The 20,882-nt window shown below is 54.5% G+C and overlaps 6 protein-coding genes across 6 annotated transcripts; 3 read left to right on the top strand and 3 right to left on the bottom strand.

Annotated features, from left to right (window-relative positions):
- Nucleotides 1–144: 144 nt before the first annotated feature.
- On the bottom strand, nucleotides 145–3,604 carry HER10_EVM0001780 (uncharacterized protein). The gene is made up of 4 exons (XM_035471515.1): nucleotides 3,080–3,604; nucleotides 1,622–3,011; nucleotides 1,432–1,567; nucleotides 145–1,375 (listed from the first exon to the last, which is right to left on the bottom strand). Exons 1-4 carry the CDS (start codon nucleotides 3,262–3,264, stop codon nucleotides 411–413), a joined length of 2,676 nt encoding a protein of 891 aa, XP_035330451.1. The 5' UTR covers nucleotides 3,265–3,604; the 3' UTR covers nucleotides 145–410.
- A 575-nt stretch (nucleotides 3,605–4,179) lies between these two features.
- Nucleotides 4,180–6,439, top strand: HER10_EVM0011074 (TTL domain-containing protein). Its single transcript, XM_035480516.1, has 2 exons — nucleotides 4,180–5,011; nucleotides 5,164–6,439. The coding sequence occupies exons 1-2, from the start codon at nucleotides 5,000–5,002 to the stop codon at nucleotides 6,034–6,036; spliced, it is 885 nt and encodes a 294-aa protein (XP_035330980.1). The 5' UTR covers nucleotides 4,180–4,999; the 3' UTR covers nucleotides 6,037–6,439.
- HER10_EVM0006697 (uncharacterized protein) lies at nucleotides 6,256–7,456 on the bottom strand (the record flags this gene model as incomplete). The annotated part of the gene is made up of 3 exons (XM_035476276.1): nucleotides 6,898–7,456; nucleotides 6,598–6,791; nucleotides 6,256–6,484 (listed from the first exon to the last, which is right to left on the bottom strand). Exons 1-3 carry the CDS (start codon nucleotides 7,378–7,380, stop codon nucleotides 6,256–6,258), a joined length of 906 nt encoding a protein of 301 aa, XP_035330739.1. The 5' UTR covers nucleotides 7,381–7,456.
- Nucleotides 7,457–9,030: 1,574 nt separating this feature from the next.
- HER10_EVM0008242 (uncharacterized protein) lies at nucleotides 9,031–11,130 on the top strand. The gene is made up of 2 exons (XM_035477772.1): nucleotides 9,031–10,299; nucleotides 10,433–11,130. Exons 1-2 carry the CDS (start codon nucleotides 10,029–10,031, stop codon nucleotides 10,882–10,884), a joined length of 723 nt encoding a protein of 240 aa, XP_035330830.1. The 5' UTR covers nucleotides 9,031–10,028; the 3' UTR covers nucleotides 10,885–11,130.
- A 170-nt stretch (nucleotides 11,131–11,300) lies between these two features.
- Nucleotides 11,301–13,144, bottom strand: HER10_EVM0012809 (prenylated Rab acceptor 1; the record flags this gene model as incomplete). The annotated part of the gene is made up of 2 exons (XM_035482192.1): nucleotides 11,301–12,482; nucleotides 12,620–13,144. 2 exons carry the CDS (start codon nucleotides 13,142–13,144, stop codon nucleotides 11,301–11,303), a joined length of 1,707 nt encoding a protein of 568 aa, XP_035331078.1.
- Nucleotides 13,145–18,722: 5,578 nt separating this feature from the next.
- HER10_EVM0010810 (uncharacterized protein) lies at nucleotides 18,723–20,584 on the top strand (the record flags this gene model as incomplete). The annotated part of the gene is made up of 2 exons (XM_035480258.1): nucleotides 18,723–19,593; nucleotides 19,783–20,584. Exons 1-2 carry the CDS (start codon nucleotides 19,514–19,516, stop codon nucleotides 20,582–20,584), a joined length of 882 nt encoding a protein of 293 aa, XP_035330962.1. The 5' UTR covers nucleotides 18,723–19,513.
- Nucleotides 20,585–20,882: the final 298 nt, after the last annotated feature.

Here is a 20,882-nt window from a genome sequence, read left to right on the forward strand (position 1 = left end):
ACGGTAGTGCCTAGAGTTGAGCCAGGCTTTGATATCCAGTCCATTCCTCCAGCGTGTCAAACGCATACAGACATCCCTCACAAGAACAGTTCAAATATGGTATTGAAAAAAAAAAGATTGTTTGATTTGTCTAGAAAAGACAGACGCTTGCTATACCTCCCAATTACGCCCGTTTCCTCTTTTGGTATCTCATATAGTCCCAAATAGAACGCCTACTTAAATCTCAAGTAACATCTGCCAACGAGTGTGCTGTTATCCCCTTTCCTAAATTTGTAGCAAAATGCCTCCAAACGCCTACGTCGCTGGAAAGAAAGGTAACCAAGGAAATCATCATAAAAGGGGCATTCCAAAAGAATAAGGAACAAATGCATGCCGCCCAGAAGGAAAGGAAGCAAAACCCGCACTCTGCCTCACGCAGTCAACCCCATCGCGCGCAATCGACTCAACACCCCAGCTTCGCGAATCAGCCCCGTGCCTCTCTGCATCCACGCTTCGAAGCCTTCAACGCTCTCGTTCCCAGGGAAATCATCCCAAATCTCGGCCTCGGTGTCCGGGTACCGCGAGTGAATGCCCCTCAGCGCATCAACATTCGTCCACACCGGCAACCTCCTCCGCACACAGCAGTAGTAGAAATAAAGAATCCGGCACAGCGACTGTACTCTCGCATGTACAGCCTGCTTCCGTACCTCGTCGTCCGCTTGATCGTACACGGCGGCGGCGTCCCCGGGCACTACAGCCCACCAGGACAGCCTCCAGCGCAGCGTCAGGAGAATCCGACCGAGCCTCTGCAAGAACGGGAGAACCTTGTCATCATCCATGTTCCCCGACTCGTGCAGAAGGCGCTGGAGGTTCCCGTAGGCCTTGACCTCGAGCTTGCGACACACGATCTTCGAAAGCTGCGCGGCGAGGACGAGGTTCTCGGCCTCGAGCGGATTCTCGGGGTTCAGGGCTTGCTCCACGGATGTGCCCATGGACGTGAACTGCCGTTTGGAGATGTAGGAGAAGCCTGCGCGGCTGGGCATATTGTTCACGAGGCAGAGTAAGGCGAGTGGATCGTCTCGCGACGTCGTCAGCTGGGTCATGCAGCGCTCCCAGTCGTCTGTCTTGGGATCGACGCGCAGGATTTCTCGGTCGATGAAGGCCTGGAAGCTGCACTCGCTGCCGTCCATCTGCTGTCGGAGACTGTGGAGGTACTCGTGGCACGCGTCGAGGTCTAGGACATAGATGGGGCGGCCGTCTTGGTGGACGCGGATATTGAAGTGGCTTCGCGCGCGGTTTACCCTGTCGATGAGATTGTCGATTTGAATTTGTCTGGGGAGCTCTCTACGGATGCGCGTCTTGTTGTCACGGGTCGGATGGTAGATGGCGTGTTGGGCTACATGATGGTTAGTCTCCACGTGGAAGATAACGGAGCTCCCAAGATTGACTTACAGATGTAATTACACGTTCCCGCTTGAATGAGGTCCTCAAAGTGGGCTCTGACGCAGGGCCCAGGCCACCTTTGAGAGCCGCCGTGTTTGTCACATCCGGTACAAGAGTCCTGAGAGGAGTCGTCACTTCGATTGCACTGGGTACGTGTTAGTGAAAAGAACCACGAACTGCCTTGGTTACAAGTGCTTGCCTTTTGCTTGGAGTGCTTGCAGCGAATGCACACCATCTTCTTGTTCCGCGTCTCCTTGGCCTGTCCACGAGAGACGGGGTCCATCGGGCCGTGGCGGCGCCCGCGAGCCGGGCCTGACCGACCGGGCCTGCCCACGAGGCTTTGTGCATCAGAGGATCTGCTACTGCTGCTATTGCTCAACCTTCTTGGGCGGGCCACGATGGGCATGGGCTCTGTCACTCCTGACCTCCTCTGTGGTTCGGACGGACGCAATCTCTGGAAGTGAGAAGCGCCAGATACAGACAGAAACTGCGCCGTGGTACGTTGAACGGGGCTTCTGCGTTGTGATGCAGGAGTGGTGCTGGGCATAGCTGATTGAAGTCTGGGGACCTGTCCTCTGATGACTGCATCCATACGGACCGGGTCTGATCGTCTCCTAAGTCTTCTACTCGGGACCAGAAGGCCACTCGCCGCGGTCACGGCAGGGTTCTGTGCTGCCGATGTATTTGGGACGCTCCGAGGTTGTGTTAGTCTAGGAGGTGCGTACATCTCGTTGAGGTAGTAGTCGATGGGATGCGTCTGCGAGGGCGAAGGCGCGTCGGGAGTCGCACCATCGCCATAGTCGCTCATATGAATGTCGGGCATATCGGGTGGAACAATAACCAACGACGGGCCCAACTGGTTCGCGTTATACGGGATGAAGCCTTCGGAAAGCGACGGAGTATCCCACATGAGACGGTCAAAGTCATCAGCCCTCCCCTCCCCGACATCAGAATCCCAACGATCATAAAAGGGCGAAGTAGGACTCAGACTCAAGCTGGCTGAAAACGAAGTCTGATTCGCCAAGCCCGTCGACAGGGCGCTGACATGCGGGCCCGGAACGCTTCTTGGGGTATCTGCGGGAGCAAACCCAATGTCGGAAAAGGCACCATCGACGCCGAGTACGGATGATTGCGGGGTGTTGGCCGCCGTCGCCGACGAGGCGCCAGAAACGGGACTCTCTGCCTGCATGCTGAGATACGGGCATCTAGCATTCACGATGGGACTACTCTCAAGGGAGTGGTTCGCAGACAGGATGGCGTCGGAGAAGGTGGTGCTCGGGCTGTTGATGCTGCCAAAGAAGCCTTGTCCAAAGCTATCATCAAAGCCTACACCGCTGCTAAAGTCGCCGGCATGGCTGAAGACGACGGATTCCTCCTCATCGACGCCGGACGAGCTCGCCTGGCTGCTTGTGCGGGCCAGTTCCGACGACGCAGGTTTAGCAGCGTCGAGGTCGATGCCATTGTCAATGGCGAGGTCGAAGGGGAGATCGTTCTGGTCTGCCACTGCAGCGTGGGTAGAGGGCCAGGTGGATGATAGACCAGAGATACCGGTTTGATGAATATCATCTGGAAGCTCGTTGTAAAAGTCCCTGAACGGCTGTTAGACTATGACTATGACGGTGTCTCGGGCAAAGGAGACAACGAGGTTTCAACTCACTTGATCAAGGACTCATCATTTCTAGGAGCGTTGGTGCTGAGAAGGCCGGCGGGACCGATGGGCTGAGTAGAAGAGTCATCATGGCCTGCTGCTGCCGCCCATTGTTGTTGGCTGAAGGGGTCGTCGGCCGATTGCCCGGCCCATGTGAATGGGGTATTGTTCCTAATGTTGTTCCAGTGTGCCATACCAGTTTACAATGTCAAGGTGACTTTGATGATGAAAGCCTACTTTATTCCAAGAAGGCTGTGTTAGAGTGAGTTTGCCCAGAAGTGTGGCAAGAAGAGGAAGTGAGTGCCCCAAACAGGCTGGGGAGGGGATGGGAGGCCCTTCATAAGGTATTGTTTGCCTGGGTTGGCAAGACGAGGCTCTGCTGTTGCTTGGCTGGGCCTTGATCAGATTCATTGGAGCTGTCCGTCTGTCTGTCTGTCTTTCTTGTTGGCATGTGGTTGGCGAAGGGTGTGTGTAAGTGTGTGTAAGTGTGTGTAAGTGTGTGTGTGGGAACTTGCGGACGAGAGGAAAGCTTCCGTCACTGTGTGTCTCTGCTGTGGCATCTGCGCGGTGCTTTCCTTAGTGTAGCCCAGGGGACTGATGGACCAACCAGACCCCTAGGCAAGGGGAAACGTGCACGCCTTTCGGTGTGTTACAGCAGAAGCTGGCGCCGGGGAAGGGAGTTCCAGGGCTCCGATATAGGGCGGCAGATGGCGGCTTACACCGGTTCTTGGTTCTCTCGCACGCATTTCGTCCAATGATGTAGACACTTTCTTTCCTCGTCCCCAATGTTTGGTTTCCCTCGGTACATGGCAAGGTTGTGATGTCTTTGGGGAGGGTACATGGGCAGGGTGTAGGGTACTTCCTCTCCACTACACCATCTCGTAGTCCATACTCCATAGAGACAGGGCGAGTGTGTGGTGGACCAAGAGAAGAGACTCAAGAGAGTGAGGGAGAGAGCCTGCCGAAGCTCACGTTGGGCAAACTGCAAGGCGCACCACCGACTCGGGACGCCTCGTCCCAAAGTTCAAGTATTTCCCTAGAGCCCACAAGCGTGCCAAGTTCTACGGCTGCTTCTGAGTCGCATTCATGGTGTGTTTGTGTGTGTGGACTGTGGCCTTGATCCGAACATTGGAGGCATTATCCCACCCTCATCTACCTCGACTTTCCCTTCTCGTGCACTCGACCTTGGTCCCGTTCGTAGATCCATCCGATACGGCGCTGCCGTGCTCCGTGGTCGGCGGGGTCAACCGAAAGACAAGAACTGGACCGGGATGGGTGAGGAGGGGGTCACCCATTTTCACTTCTTCTCAGAATCATCGGACAAAGTCAATACCGTGCCACATGACAGGACACGACACAAAACAGACCCTTCTTTACTCCCAGATAATATCAGCCCTGTGGGTTTGGTAAGAGTCATACCTCACATCGGGACTTTTCTTGTACCCCCCATTTGGTATCTGGTGTTGTCTCTTATAATCCAGCCAAACCAGCCAGCCCTTTTCTCACGTTTCCCTCTTTTCAGTGACCGAAGCGCGCGCGTCATACTTCGCCCAGCTACAGTCTGTCCCGGAAACTCTCCTTTACACCATCTTCTTCTTTTCGTCTGCCTCGTCCGCGGAACCACAGCCGGGCAGCCTGATCTTGGCCCTCGGTTGCCTTCTTTTCTCCTGATCCCTGCTTCTGCATTCTTCTGTCCATCACTGCTGCGGCTCGGCGGCAGCCTGCCTTTGGATCTACGGCGTACCACCACTACGACAACGGCACTACCCCATCAAAACCCACCAGAAGAGAGAGAGGCATCAGAAAAGCCGAACGCGTCGGCGCCAGATTTGCCAATATATCGCTGCCTGACCTACCTCGGCATATCTCTTCCTATCTCTTTGTTTTCTTCGGACCTCACTGTCCTTAGGACATCGCCGACGTGCGACAATGCGGCTCTTGGTAAATAAAATGGCCTACTATCTTCCCCCCCTGGCCGGGTTACTCACACACGCACAATGCGTGGGTTATACCCGGCTTACATAGTTACAAACGTACGGGGTGGAACACCAAATAAGCTGATGAGTACGCCTCTCCCTCTTCCGTGTCCGTAGGTAGTCAACGACGACGGTCCCCCGTCCCCCGTCTCGCCCTACCTGGCGCCCCTCATCACCGCCTTGAACGAGGCGGGCCACACGACTGTCGTGGTCATCCCCGACAAGCCGCTCTCGTGGATCGGTAAAGCCCACGCCGTCGGCAAGACCCTGACCGCAGAGAGCAAATGTCCAGCGTCATTCTGTTCAGATGACGCCAACAAAACTTGCAGCATCCCCGGCTGCGGCGAGACGGAAGACCGCACCCACCGCTGGCTCATCGTAAACGGGCCCCCGGCAAGCTGCACCCAACTAGGCCTCTTCCACACGCCCAACCTCTCCCCGCAAGACTTTGACCTCGTCATATCGGGCCCCAATCACGGCCGCAACGCCAGCACCGTCTACGCACTCAGCAGCGGCACCGTCGGCGGCGCCCTGGAAGCCGCGCAGTGCGGGCGCCGCGCCGTGGCCCTCAGCTTCGGGAGTAAGGACCCGCAACCGCCGACGACCATCCGCGCGGCGTGCGTGCGCGCCGTGAAGCTCGTGGAGGAGCTCGTGAGGGAGTGGCACCCGCAGGTGGAGGTGTATAGCGTCAATGTGCCCATGGTCGCCGACGTCGGTGAGGCGCCGGTGAGGTTGACGAAGATCGCGGAGGGGAGATGGGTCACGGGGGGCTTGTTTGCTCCCGTGCTTAACGACTCTGCTGCCGATCCTGAGAAGTTGGCGATGTCGGCGTCGCGGACGTATCAGTTTCGGTGGGCGCCGCAGCTTGGTGATATCAAGCGGCAAGCTGAGGAGAGTCCCGAGGGTGAGGATCTGTGGGCTTCGCTTAATGGCGTCATTAGCATCGCTCCGTTGAAGGCGAGCTTTACTGCCGTGAATGTGCAAGAATAAGCCTCTCTGGGGACAGGTTACCACACCCTCCCCAGGTGCTCGGTGAGAAAGGTGAATTAGAGTTCTGGCATTCTTAGAGGTCCGTTTACGAAGTGCGGTATAAAGATGGTGGATATAAATTTGGAGGCATAGATTTAGAAGGGAATATCTAGACTTGGAAGTATAGTGATGGGCTCACTACAACGTTGGACTTTGAGAGAAGTAAAGATGAGCAGACTCTTAGATGGACACACAACCATTGGCGCTATCTTCGATAAAGATCCCACCGTAAATCAGACCTTCGTTGAGGTTACTAGATTGATACCCCGAGTTCACCACGTCATCGGTACCCGTGGGCTTCTTCAAGATGCCGATCTGGTACTGCCCGTCGCCGGCGAGATTGACCGGGACAGCACCACCCAGCCTTGCGAGCGGGTTGTTGCCCGCAGAGTACCATATCTGGATTGTACTTTGAGGCAAAATGTCAGCCAAAAGTTCGTTTCGCAAATCACCGAATGTAGTTTTGATGAGTCATTCAAGGATGAACAGAGGGTTAGGAGTAATAAGAATGGCTTAACTCACTTGTTCAAAAAGTCCAACGTGAGCGCAAAGTTTTGCCACGATCCGTCCTTTGCTATCGGCGTCGACCAGAGCAACTTGTTATCCCGATCCAATAACTTGTACGTCTCTTTTGGTAACTCCGGCTGGCCGATGATGGTGCCGGTTTGGAAGTTGAACTGGTTCGCATCGTAGGCTGCCGTCTCGTGCCAGACATTCTATGTTTCCCCAAAAGATCATCAGCTTAAACACTAGCAAAAGTTGAATGTACCATTTGGCCTCCATACCCTCCATCAATGCAGGCACTGAAAGAAGAAGACTTACAAGATACTCATGCGTCAAATTCAACGGCCTCTCCAAGTCCAACCTCACACTAAAATGCAACGTCTTCACTCCCTCCCCCGCAGGACTCCCCTCATTCGTATCCCCCGCGAACAATAACCCTGCGCGCCTAAAGCCTCGCTGGTTCATGAAAATGCTCGCATCGGAAATCGTGACTTCCAGCGCGCGCTTCGTCTCCGCGGCATCGAAGCGGGAGGACCGTGACCCGGGCCGGGTGGAGACCGGAGCAGACTCCGGCAGGAGGATGATATCCGACCAAGACAAGCTCGCGCCCTTTACGTAGTCTGGATTATACGGATTCCACCCCCCGCCAAGGGCCGTATCAAAGTCCTGGGGTGTTGCTGTGGCGGGGACGCGGCCGTCGAAGACGAGGGGGCATTGTATGGCCGCGGCGGTACAAGGTGAAGGTGATCCCAAAGCGGAAGGGATGGCGAGGAGGATAGGGATGAGGAAAGGCGAGCGCATTGTTTCTTTGGACTCTTGCAAAGTGAAAGGGCCGGCTTAATGGTTGAGAAAGCTCGGGAGTAAGGTAGAGTCAAGCATGTTGAGATAAGTAAGTAAGAAAGTCCGCCTCAGCCAAAGGGGGAAGAAACAGCTCGTTTTGATAGATCATCAAGCAGCTCCGGCAAGTTGTTGTGCTGGTGGTGGCCTGATATGTCGACGGCGACTACGTTCCGAGATGAATGAGGCGAAGGAAGAGTTGTTCCAGGATCCTAGAGAGGCTATAGCCTGAGAGGTATCGCCTGCTCCCTTGGTTTCCACAGCCTGTGTATCAAAGTTTGTGCTCGCAGTGTGGCACTCGAGTCCAATTGAGGATTGCAAAAGATGAATTGGAAGTTGATCGCTGATGTGGCCAGTGCTATGACTGGTCTACTATCAAGACTGGCCTCGCTTTGTCTATACGCAACGAAAGGAAGCGCCTGTAAGGTTATCGTTGATGGGACCTTCTGCGTGTTCCGGGCAGCTAAAAGCACCATTTCACAGACAGATAACTGAGCACTCTTAGGTAGGGAGATACCACTTCCGACTTGCATAAACGTGAAAGAAGGACCAAAGGCAAACCATAACTTCCAATGCAGGTGAGAGCAGAGGCCAATCCTCCCCTCTGCTAATAGCACTTTATCTCTGAAACTACCTTTGGCATGTCTCTTGCACAGCAGTGCCTGCAGTTGAGATGTGGATTCAGACTCAAGTCAGGCACCGCCCGTTATCAAAGGCTAAGCCAGTGCCACTTCCATGTGTCCAACATTTCGTCGGGACCTCTGAAGGAAACATACAGAGGAGTCCTCGTCTCGATATTCAACAACAAGACATGAAGTCGATCCGGTCCGAACATATGATATGAACGACGCGGTGTTCAAACCTCCGTCATTGAGGGGGTCAATCCTTTCTCGAATTTCGTTCCTAGAGGAGAGAGAAAGTTGAGAATCCCATCCCATTCCATCCGCAATGCTCCCCACCAGACCGCAACTGATCATCCACAGATGCCATTCCCAAAACCGTTTAGCGTTTGGACTACCCCGGTCACAATCGAGCACCAAGGCTCCTTTAGCTTCGACCTTGGCAGACACAGAAGGAGGGGACCCTGCGAAACCCTGTCCAGACGGTTTTCTCGATTCCCAGCCATCCATTTTTTTAGTCTTTTACTTTTCCACATGGGATACGTACCAACAACATGTGAGACCAAAAGCAATCAATTGGGATCAGGTTGGAAATACGAAAGGAGTCACATACATCTCAGCAAAGGCCACACACAGGACGACAAACCAGCGGTGAATGAAAAAAATCAAAAATCAAAACAGTAGACAATTGATACGTTACAATCGAGACGTTGGACTTTGCACAGTCAGGCTCTGATAGACTCATACAACTGGAGACCGTCCACTTCTCTTCAGCATCCAGACAACCAGAGTCACCCTCATTCGCCGAACCAAAGAAACCAACAGGTCCAACACTCGCTTCCTGTGCTCCTCTCCTGGCCAGACCTGTTCTCTGTATCCATCGGGAGCGGACACTCGCACGCAGGGCCACGCATCGAGTCGCAGAAGAGTCCAAAAATTCGGTTGCGAATTTCCACATTCCGCCGCTCCCCGTCCACTCACGACTTTTCAGCCCCCCAGTCCGCACACTAAATCTTGCCATTTGCCGAACGAATTGCTTGCGTCGGAAATCGCTTGCATATCCAGTGAAGAAAACGAACCCTGGTTCTTGCGCACGCGAGAGAGTTGCGAGAGCCTACGAATTCACCTGGCCTGGGCCCTGTAGACTTCTGACAAGCTGGCAACAACACTTGAAAGATCCACGATCGGGTTCAAGGTGTCGAGGAGACATCCACGTTTGGGCTGAAGTTGTCGAGCAAAAACGAACTCCATCCAGAGTTCAAAACCAAGGGTGTACCCTCGTCGTTCTCGTCTATCTATCCCCATTCTTCGCCTCCCGGTCTCTCTAGACTCTCGTCTACCAAAAGCACGAACCAGTTTCCCCTCTCCCCCTCCCCCTCCAACCTTCCCACCAGTTCGTGAGCTTCAACATCGCTCCCCTGGCGAGTCCATCCAATTCAATTAAACCCCATGTCATAAGGCTACGAATACAGCATAGCCAGCTCTATCCGGACGAACGCCTCATCAAGGCCTCAAGACAAGACAAGACAACCCTCAGGGACAGTAAAACTCGTCTCCGTGTGTAACGCGCCACATCCCATCCCGCAAGCCGTACTCCCCCGAACCAGACAGTGTCGCATTCTCCAGCCTCGCACAAGGGTTTTTTAATTCCCTCCCCGGACTGGTTTGGCGTCTGTGGGTTTCCACCGCACCGTCTCACCACCTCCACGTCTCGATAGCTCTCCGTCTCTCACTCCTACTCCCACTCTCTCACTCCTTACACAAACCTCTCCCCTCCTCCACCCCTCAACCTGAGCATCCACAGCTTGATCCCAGCTGTGTCCTTCCTCCTTCATCCACCACCACGACCTCACATCCCGGACCTGGTCTCCGTACGGATAGTCTCAGCCACCCACACCCACTCAGCAAGAAGCTCTCCCACTACAGAGAGCTCTCTCACATCACCTACACCGCAAGACAAATCGCGAGACAGGCAACATACACAAAATCACAATGGGCTTCTTCGACTTATCCACGGGCAGCGTCATCTCCGGCCGCTCCTCCCACTCCCGCCGACACTCCTCCCACCACTCCAAAAAACACAGCACCAAGCACCGCTCCCGCTCCCGCTCCTCCTCGCGCTCCCGCAGCAAGCGCCACAGCGCGCCCAGCATCGCCGCCTCCATCTTTGGCGGCGACGACTACAAGAAGAACAACGCGTCGCGCGGCTCCTTCTTTGGTATTCCCAATGCCTCGCGCTCGTCCTTCTTCGGCTTCAGCGGTGGTACGTCTCCAATCGCTTTCCTCTTCTTTTCATCATGTTGCCATTCCATCACCTGGAAGCTTGACCAGGACCTCAATTGCCTCTTCCAAGACCCAAAAACCTCAAAAGCTAATATGGTGTTCAAAAAATCAAGGCCGCCCCTCGTACTACAAACGCTCCCCGCGAAACGGCTTCGTCCAAAAGACCCTCAAGCAGGTAAAACGCCTCTGGCGCGACCTAGTCTACTACGCCAAAAAGCACCCCTACAAGGTCGTCGCCCTCGTCATCATGCCCCTCATCACGGGCGGCTTCCTCACCGCCCTCCTCGCCCGCTTCGGCCTCCGCCTCCCGCCGGGCATCGAGCGCATGATTGGCATCGGCGCGAAAGCCGCCTCGGGCGACTCCATGGGCCTCGTCGGCGAGGCGGTCCGCATGGCGAGCGGCGGGTTCGGCGGTGGTGCTGCGGCGACCCGCGCGCATGTTGAGAGGGGGTATGATGGGGATTATTCGTGGGAGAGGAGGAGTGTTGAGAGGGATGGCAGTGGTGGTGGTGGCGGTGGTTGGGCTGATGGGCTTATGAATGGTGTCGCAAAGATGTTTGTCTGAACCCCGACTCACGAGGTACCGGGAGCACAAGACCGAACGGGCAAGAATCACGATTGGTTTGGGTGGACAATTTTGTTCGGCATTTTTATGACTGAAGGGCGTTTTCTTTTCTGGGTTATGGGATTCTTTGACTACCCATTCTGGTTCGTCCCATGCATTTTCCTGGGAACCGGCCCTTGGAACAATTGTATGCCACGTTACGACCGTGCATGGCGCATTTACATATATACCTCTAGATATATCAAGATACGATTTATGACCTTTCAACAAGTTGTCCAAGAAGAGTACGCCAAAGACACATGACAGATGCAGCAGTGGGAGAGCAATGAATTCATTAAGAAATACGGAGTATTGTTTCTATTATCGGTACTAGACACGGCAGACAACTTTTGACCCAGCCCTCGACAGCGAAAATACTACTTCTTCTTGCGCCGACCACCGGTAGGCTTCCTCTTGGACGGCGACGGGTTGGCAGACTTCTTACCCCGCGAAACCTCACGTGCCGGTTCACGGGCGGCAGCCTCCTCCACGGCAACGGCTTCCTTACGACCTCTCCGCGTAGTCGGGCCGGATGACGGCGGACGCTGCGGCGGCTCGACGATCTGAGCACCGTTTCCGATGCCGTCGCTGGTGCTTTCCTCGCTGCTCGCCTCACTGCTTTCTTCGCTGCTACTCTCCTCGGGTGGCGGCCCGCGCGGAGCCCGGCCGCCTCGACCCGTCGGAGGCGCAACGGATGTTCGGCGCCCGTCGGTGGAGCCCGATACGTTGCGTCGAGCGGCACTGGCGGGACCTTCCGTCTGGAACTGGAATGGGTCAACGCCATTTCGAGATTTGGGCAGAGACGAGGTCGAAGAAGCAGGCGACATGTTATCCGAAGGCAAACGCTGGCCTGGAGGCCCCTGGACATAGGCATAGTTGAAGGGCGACGAGCCCCTCTCGCCCATGATTCGAGACGTCGGTCGCTGCGAAGCGGAAGTTGCCGATCTAGGGCGGGTGCGCGAAGCGTTGGGCGGCGGGAAATACCCCATGGGCGGCATCGCACCACCGTCTTGGACATTGGCGAATGTTCCAGGCGACGGATGGCGGGGCAAATCGTCCTCCAGAGCCAACGTGGGCGACCTTCTGCGAGAGGAGGTTGGCTGGAATTGCGATAGCGGAATGGCAAACCGCTGCTCCTTTTCGCGCCGCTGCTTACGCTCCTGCTTGCGTGCTTCCTTTTCAATGCGCTTCCTCCGTCGTTCTAGGGCGGCCATCTCTTCTTTGCTAAGGTTGACCTCGAGCTTGCCCCGTTCTTGTGCACGTCGGATGCGGGCCAGAGCTCTCTGCGCGAGCGCTTCGTCTCGCTCTCTCGGAGAAAGCTGATCCCAATCAATCTCTTCTTCCTCTTCTTCGTCTTCCGAAGAGGACTCTTCCGAGTCCTCGCTGTCGTCTTCGCTGTCGTCCTCGTCATCGTCCGAATGCTGGTAATCGTATCCTCTACGCAATGCCGTCGTCCGTTCACCCACGTCTGTACCCGTAAAGCGGAGCGGGTCGCTTGCGAACCGCTTTCCTCGTGAAACCAAACCAACGCCTTGTGTATCTGAATTGTCCATTTCCGTCTCCTCTAGCTCCTCGACAACTCTCGTCCCGTCCTCCCAGGACCCCTGTTGCGCAGCTCCCTGTTTCCTCCGCCCGCGCCTTGATGGTCTTCCCCACTGGGGCGCAAATTTGGGAGCTCGCGGCCGACCATCTAGACCGCCTCCCCGGAAAAAGCCTCATCGATAGGCTTGTCCATAAAAGCAGCGTGGCCGAGGATGACCACGCCAGAAGCACCAACGAGCCAGAGCAGCGTCGCGAAAGGCGAGGCGTACAGGCCCAAGGGCACAGAGATGACGAGAAGACCGGTCCACAGTTGGGATGTGGTGGCCTTGAAAGAGCCGATCTCGAGATCACGACCGTCGAGCTTGCCAATGAGGAACATGCCCGCAATAACAAAGATGATGTCGAAAAGCAACAGCCAGTTGGTCAGCAAAGCGTAGACGCTGAGCATCAAGAAGACGACGCTGTAGTTGCTGGAGAAGTAGGAGAGGTTGTAGTTCCATCGCGACTGGACCTCGCCAAAGTTGGCGGGCTTGGAGAGGCGCTTCATGTCGAAGAACTCGCCGACAGGACGCAGGTTGGCGAAGCGGCCGCTCAAGCCGCCGGAACGCATGCTGTTGAAGCGCTCCTGCAGGCCGAGACGGTTCGTCAGGGCGTCGATGGGGATCTGGATGCGAGCCATGGTGTCGGTGTTGGATGTGAAAAATGCGGTTGATGCGCGTCGGTAGGGTGGAAGGTGTCGGTGGAGGAGGGTAGATGAAGATGCAGAATGTCAGGGGAAGACTTTTGTACGGATTGTTGATCGTCACACAGGAAAAGACCGTGTTCTATATGAGCGGGTGCAGGTTAGCGGGATGCATGCGCAGGGTGGACGGTGTTGGTATTGTAGGAAGAATGGTGGATTTGAAACATTTTGGGAGGTTCAGGCCATGTGTCTTTTCAGCTCCATTCCTCGTGGAATTAGCTTTCCTGACGCGCGGAACGGAGCACGTACGTACCTTGGGGCGATGAAAGGTACCTAAGGGGCGGTAAAGGCTAAAGAAAGCTGCCTTGGGGGATGGGCAAGCGTGATGCTGCAGGCAGAATTTGGGTCCCAAATGCGGTAACAAGTTGGTGCTGACTAGGCAGAGGCTGAGCAAAGTCGATGAAGACGTGTGGTGATGATGGTATTGTTGACGTTTGTCTCGTCGTGGTCGCGGTGGCTCGGTACTGAGGAACCGAAGGCGATCTTTTTTTCTCCCGTCAGCTTTTCTTTTTTCCGTACTCGGTACCCAGGGAGAATCTCGGTAGGTGCTGAGCAAGGCAGTGTGGGCTGGATCCGTAATCTCGTCAATTCAGTTCAGGGGTGGGAATTGGTGATTGGCACTAGAAAACCGTAAAACGGCACGGTTTCCCACACGTTTGGTTGGCGTATGAGAGGAGAAATGGGGCCCCCTGTCCAGTCGTCCGTGTTCCCCGTCTTGGGTCTTGAATTTTCGGGTTCGTCTCGTAGGAGTTGGGTAATGGGAAGGGATGAATGGATATATTGTTGTAGAGGCTGAGGCTGAGGTAGATGCATGCTCGAGCAAACGCTTGAGGAATTCGCTACCTTGGACCGAATGCCAGACGAACCATGATGCGGGAAGGGAAGGTACCGGTAGGTATGTGAATCATGTGATCAAGGCAGGGGAACGAAAGGGAAAGAAAGGCCAAAGGGTAGCTGTAAGAGATGGAAGGAGGTCTAACTCCCCAAGAGCTGGAAGAGGAAGGCGACGAGGGAAACATGGGATGAAATGAGAAAGAGCGTCGCTTACCTCTTGCCAACTTTTGTTGCAAATCGACCACTTCCTTCCCTCGAAACTTCCAGTGATTTCACAAGGAAACAACCCTTCCTCTGCTTCTTTCTCTTTCTTCCTGTTTGTCTTTCTTTCCTATCGTGACAATTCCCGTCGTTCGGTCGCGCGGGGGCGAGCTGCGGGGCTCGCCCTCTCGTTAGTCGTTGGTTGACCTTTCTTTGTATTCCTTCCACGCTCGGAAAGAAACAAAAACACTCAAAGGCTGTAGTGATGCATCTCCCGCTGGTCCTCCATCCGACTTTGTCAGTCAGAAGAAGAGGAAACACAACAGGTCAATGACAAGACGATGAGGAGAAGAAAGGGAAGAATCCGACAAAGATCCGATCACCGAAGGGGATACGGGCAAGCTTAATGAAGGAAGCGGAGAGAGAGAGACAGCCAATTCAGCTACCAAAGAGCTCTGACCGCCCCTCCATTAACCAAGGAAGACTTTTCTTTCTCGTCATGGTGTATCTGACTTTTGGGCTGCAACTAACACTACTCCGTACACCGCACTCCGTACCCAAACCACCGCCTTGCTTTATGACACAACCGCCGGCTACTACTACCCATTACTTCCCTGGTTTCTATTTCCCGTCGTTGACCCCCCCGCGAGTACGGACGCATCCGGACGGGGGAGCAAGACAGACGAGAAAGCTTGAGAACCACATCCGAGGATAGCCCAGAGCCCATAGGTAGCTCCAAGCTGGGGCGACACACAATCCTCAATTGGGCTCCATGGGATAGGACAGCGCGGCAGCTGGATCATGGATAGGGGACCCCTCTTGCATGCCTCTGGCAAGTCAGAGCCGGCCAAGTCGCATTCAAGGCTGTCAAGCCGGATCGTGTTTCCACACCGCATGGTCGTCTGTCTCCAGACTCCGGTTTCTAGCAGCATCTCGTCTCTCTCCCGAGCACCCACGCATCCAGGTATGGGCCCGTCTCCCCGAGAGCGAGACGGGAGTTTCTATTGAAAAGAACCTGGAGGCGGTGGGAGAAATCAAAGGCTGGAAGCTCTTTAGACTCCTCCCGAAACTAAAAGACAACCACCACTTGGTCGACGATCGCTCCCAGGGCCAATGACGGACTAGCGGTACCTAACGATGGCGACCCAAGCGGCAGACCCCCAAGGAAACCCCCAGATGGCAAGAATGACACTAATGTGAAGAAGAAGCAGCCATCGCCCGCTAAATCGTGACGTGAGGCCAATGGGCTGGAATGAAAGAAGGGATGACGGCCGAGCCAAAGCAGACTTTTTTTCGGTTTGCTCATGGCTCTCTCTTCACCTTTCCTACCTTCCATCAATTCCAGCCCGACCGCGCCACGCCCTTCGATGCCTGCGGCTTTTGTTGGTGTCTCAAGGCAAGCTCAGATATCGCCAGGCCCATGGTTCGCTCGGCCAATGCGCCATCACCCTCACGTCCATCCATACCTAAGGTACCTTGCGACGATCAACCTCCCGAGGCAGTTAGGAACATATTCCTGCGTAGGGTAGCGTGGGAAGCCGATAGATAGGCAAATGGCGTGCGCCAACGCAGTAATGCATTCATGCGGCAGCTCGAGGAAGAAGATCCGGGTCGGAGCTTCAAGCCTTGCAGCCCTCACGTTGTATTCCGTGGCGCTGATTCTGGGAGTCTAGAGTCACAGTCACCTAGGTATAGTACCTACCAAACGGCACAGCTTGTGCTTGTATGGGTAACTTCCGGCTCGCTTAATGAGCTTGGGGCCTCTGGATTGAGAGCCTCGGGATGGAATAGTCGCAATGCTCAAACGCTTTGTGGCATTGTGTACCCGTATGCTGCCGCGGTGGTTGTGTTCGCCTAGCAGTTACCTTATCTTATGTTCAACTGCTTGCTTCATCTTATGTTGCCTGAGGTTTTTTCCATCCTCGGATGATATTTTGGGTACGTAGTCTGAGCAGCTTGGATACCTACCGTAATCACCACAAGCGCCCCACCAATCTGGAAGCTACGAACTACCTCGCCTTAGGTAATCCTGGAATGGAAGGGAATGAGACACCTTTGGAATAATCTGGAGCCCGAGACAATACGATACGTATCATCCAACAGCACCTCAATTCTTCCTTCTTAGAATGCAAAAGAGTCCAATCGCAACATCCTTTCGTCACAGAAAATCCCGCGGCAAAGCATCAAATATTCCCATCTCTAGCTGGGGTATCCGCACAGAGTACACCACCTTACCTACTAGGTACCTTAGTAGGTACACAGTCAGACAGTACTTGCTTCTTCCCCTACCGTCTCTCCCGCCCGCCGTCAGACTGTCTTGTCTCGCCGTGCCGCCGCCGGAGTCTCAATGACAGTTACAAACTTGGAACCCCAACTCTTTCGGCGTCCACATCATGATCTAAACATGAACAAATCGTTCGCTTCAAAGGGTCAGGTTCCTCGCTCGCTCGCTCGCTCAACCGTCATCACATTCGCTCATCACCAACGACATGAGCTGGGGGGTATATAATTAATCCCGAGATGCAACTGGACCATCGAACCGTGAGGCGGTCTCCACCCCATCCCCACAAACTGTTGGAGCCCGCACCTCCCAGGCTCCCATGCTCGGTGATCATCACGAAATCTTGTCGAGCCCACTCGGGCCTGAGGCCAGGTCCTTGACTCAGGGTCTCGCATCATCTACCATCCATGATCCAACTTCAACGCGGCGCAAGGTGAAGAAAGCTCAGAACTGTAAGCAAATCGTGGCAGGTCAAGATCTGATGATAGCTGTCAGCAGAAACTCCATTGAGATATTTGTTCGGCTTGAGCTCACCGTACATCATCCGCACGATCCGTCAATCACTCGCAGCATCTGGTCCCATCCCATTCGGACGGATACACTTCTCCCCTGCAGACACCTCACTTCTTCCTTCCGTACGAAAATATACATACGTGGACCTTGGAGGTGGAGGTGGTTGCTGCTGCCACCTACTGTGTAAAGCCGTGTGCTGCTGACAATACCTTACCTTACCTTCTTCACCTTCCCCTGACCTTGCACTTTGTTCGCACCAACGATCCTTTTCATGAAAGTTCCTTTCCAGCATCCGAACCAGAACGCTACCAACGTCATCTCCCGCTGCCGCTCATCAAGTCGTTGCACCAATGCAGCCCTCTCGAACTCAGATTCCCAGACTTCTCCTAGCCGCGGACCGTGAATGCTCGAGGCTCAATGGAATGCTCAAGCACTCGTCAATCTCGCCTCGTCTCATATGCTTCAAATAGACCCGTCTGTCGTCGTTGTTCATGTCGTCTCTCGGAATGATGGACACGCACGTCCTTGACCCTGGTCGCCTCTTACGACCCCCCTCTAGGCTCTGCCCCTCCGATCCCAATCCTTTTTTTGAATTCGGATAATAAGTGACGGGGCAACTTTTTATTTATTACCATTTATCAAATCTATTCTCATCCCGGAGCAGCACACACACTCACTCACTCACACTCACACTCACACTCACACTCACATGTAGATACACCCCTAGGGCCTCTATCATACTCCGTACCCTGCCTTAGCATAGGGACGCATACCTCACCTTTACGGCTATAGTCCAGCAGCAAGACGAGACAGATGCAGGCTCGCCCGCTCATCCAACGCACGCTACATGCCGTGATTGCTCCTGCTACTGCTGCTGCTGCTGCTGCCGCCGCCGCCGCAGTTCCATCACATCTCATCCCTCACTCTCGCCAAGTCACTTGGTGTGGGAGGCTAGGAGCCACACCCAGACATCCTGACACCCCCTTTACCACACCCCTCCTCTCGCCCAAGGCGCCCCAAAGGAATCCAAGAATCCAAGGACAAGTCTCAAGAGACACTCCCCCCCTTCTGCTCGAGAACGAAATGGGCGAACTGTTCTTCCCGGGGATTGGGCAAACAGCGTTTTAAACCCCGCCACTCTCACCAGATGTGTTGCTACGAACAGGATACGTACCATGACCTTTTGTAGCAGTTGTGTCGCTGTCGCATGAGCTGCTGTTGCTGTCCTGGTTGCTGTTGGCCGTTGTAACTTGTTCAAAGTGTTCCTACTGCTGTCGATGTTGCTGCTACCTACATGATGCCCCCTACCTTACCTTACGGATACCTTGGCTTGACTACCCGTATTACCCTGCTCTTACGGATCACCCAGAGCAGATATGGTACCTTTTCTCAACGCACCTCTAAAGCAATCTTGCAGTAGCAGTCGCAGGAGCATTTGCAGTCACAGTCACCACCCCCCCAAATAAGCGAAAGTACCTTTTAGCTGTGCCGTACGAACGGCCGCCGTACCTGAACCAACCTGGGACCTTGCTCGGCCTACCTAGTCTCTTTGGTCCCTTGGAATTGGCCCAATTGATCCTCATGCTCCTGCTGCTACAGCTGTTGTTGCTGTTGCTGTTGCTGCTGCCACTCCTGCTTTGCCTCTCTTGCTCATTTTTTTCCCTTCTCATTTTCCTTTTGACCATTGTAGGTAGATACCAAGTTGGTTCTTCCCTTTGGGTTGGTTGGTTCGCCCGGGTTTCGAGCTGGTTGGTTTGCTGTGGTGTGTTGTGTTGCGGCTTGCCCTGGGAGGGAGGTGGGAGGGGAGGGAAGGAGAGGAGAGGAGAAAAGCAATATTCATCTCCTGGTCCCCAAAGGAAGGAAGGAACGAACAAACAACCGAGCATTAAAGACCTTCCGTCCTGTTCGCAAACTCACTATTTTCATCCTTTCCCGTCGGGGGTTTGGAGGCCCGGTATGAAATGATCCCTACGTCCAACTTCTTCCCTCCTTCACCATCATCACCAACTACAACGGCACGCCAAAACCAAATCCCAACCCATCCCAGTCTTTCCGTCCGTTCATCTGTCTGCCTTTCCCATGACGGCTCCGTGATCCGTCTGAGTCTCACCTGACACGGACGACGATTGCTCTTTCTCTCTATCGCCGTACCGAACTACCCGTATCCCACCTTTCTTCCGCCGCGCACCTGCGGCCTATTATGTCTCTAGCCAAGCCCGAAGGTTTGTTCTCACTCCCTTTTTCTGCGTTCCCTGGCTTCAATTGATTGCTCTTGACTTTTCCTTCTTTTTGTTTGCATTATCTCGATTGCCGACGTCTGGATCGATTGTAGGGCTGCTACGAAACACGGGAAATTGGCCATACGAGGCGCGGCAGGATGAGAGAGAGGAGAGGACAGATTCGCAATGCTAGGATTACGGAGAGAGCAAGAGACACAACGCTGATTTATATCCTCGGGCAAAGAAACCACGTTCATCATGGCCCCTCCAACAGCCGCAAAACGACCGCACGCCGCCGTGAGCAAAGGCAGCACAAACATGTCCACCATCGAGCCGTGGTGAGTTCCAATTTGATGACAACAGCACAGCACATCTGCCGCTCTTTTTTTTCTCCCCATTTACATCCAGTGGGAGAGTATCCATGAGAGCTCCCTACATCTTCTCACCCGGCAATTGAAAACATGCGCGACCTTTCTTTCATAGCTCTTTTCTCAATGCTGACCCTTTCTCGCGACCAAACCATAAAGGGCCGAGTTACCGTATCCCAACTTTGACTGCTCAAAGTACAACTACATATTGACCGACGATGGCGGGTTCTGGCAATTGCAACAACAGCATTCACCCTCAGAAGAGCTCCCCAACGTAGTACCACGCATCGCGACGAGCAAATCGCCCATACAAAAAGTCCAAGATATCGAATGGACCTGTCTATCGGCAGCATGTCCTTCGAAGCCATTCAAACGGAAAGTCGACCTCGACAAGCATTACAAACAGGCCCATGTCGATAGCCAAACCACGGCGCCTTCGCCCGCGCTCTCCCTAAAAGATATCACGCCCGCGACAAGCACCAGCAACCCAAGTCCCAAAATCACAACCAAGAAACCGCCAGCTGGCACGAGCAAGGCTAAGGGCAAAGCCGCGGGCGCAGGAGCGGCGACGGCGACAGGGACGGCGACAGCGGCGGCGGCGCAAGGGAACAGGAATAACAGCGTAAACGGCGCGGGCAACAACAGCATCAGCAACAAGGACGGCACCGCCGGGGTCTTCCTCTGCGACTACCCAGCATGCAACCGCAAGAACGAACCGTTCAACCGCAAGGACCGGTTGCGCATCCACCTTACCGACGTCCACAAGGAGGACGTGAGCGCAAAGACGTTTGAGATGACGGTCGCGTGGCTGCAGGAGCGCAAGATCTATCCCAAGTGGTGGCGGTGTTCCAAATGCCTTGACAGGGTCAAGATCGAGGAGAGCGGATGGTCATGTCCGCGGGACGGGTCCAAGGTGGAAGACATACGGCGCGAGTTTCGCGAGAAGCAGCATAACATGTGAAAGACGCATCGCGGCGTCAGCATCGTCTTTTGTGTCTCACCGGATCGATCATCGCATCCCATCCCCCATCATCGCCATTTGCATCGCGTCGCTACGCCAAGGGGGATCACAGGTTATTAAAATCGGAGTTTTTCTTTCTTCATCGCATTAAAAAGTTATCTTCCGGGGATGGAGGAACTGGCGTTTCTTTTTACACGTTCCCAGACCTGGTTTGGGCCTGGTCCTATTCTGTTCGATTGAGGGTGGACGGGAAGTACTAAGATTGGGTTACGGTTTTCTGGGAACTGCGGGAGTATGC

Source organism: Colletotrichum scovillei (genome assembly GCF_011075155.1).
Source record: "Colletotrichum scovillei strain TJNH1 chromosome Unknown Contig00008, whole genome shotgun sequence".
Taxonomy (NCBI): domain Eukaryota; kingdom Fungi; phylum Ascomycota; class Sordariomycetes; order Glomerellales; family Glomerellaceae; genus Colletotrichum; species Colletotrichum scovillei.

Bases quoted from the DNA above. Each gene is read 5' to 3' on its own strand.
- HER10_EVM0001780 (XM_035471515.1), bottom strand. From the start codon at position 3,264: ATGGCACACTGGAACAACATTAGGAACAATACCCCATTCACATGGGCC. The intron at 3,012-3,079 runs GTGAGTTGAAAC...ACAGCCGTTCAG, and splicing joins AATGATGAGTCCTTGATCAA to GGACTTTTACAACGAGCTTC. The intron at 1,376-1,431 runs GTAAGTCAATCT...ACCATCATGTAG, and splicing joins GGGAACGTGTAATTACATCT to CCCAACACGCCATCTACCAT.
- HER10_EVM0008242 (XM_035477772.1), top strand. From the start codon at position 10,029: ATGGGCTTCTTCGACTTATCCACGGGCAGCGTCATCTCCGGCCGCTCC. The intron at 10,300-10,432 runs GTACGTCTCCAA...CAAAAAATCAAG, and splicing joins CTTCTTCGGCTTCAGCGGTG to GCCGCCCCTCGTACTACAAA.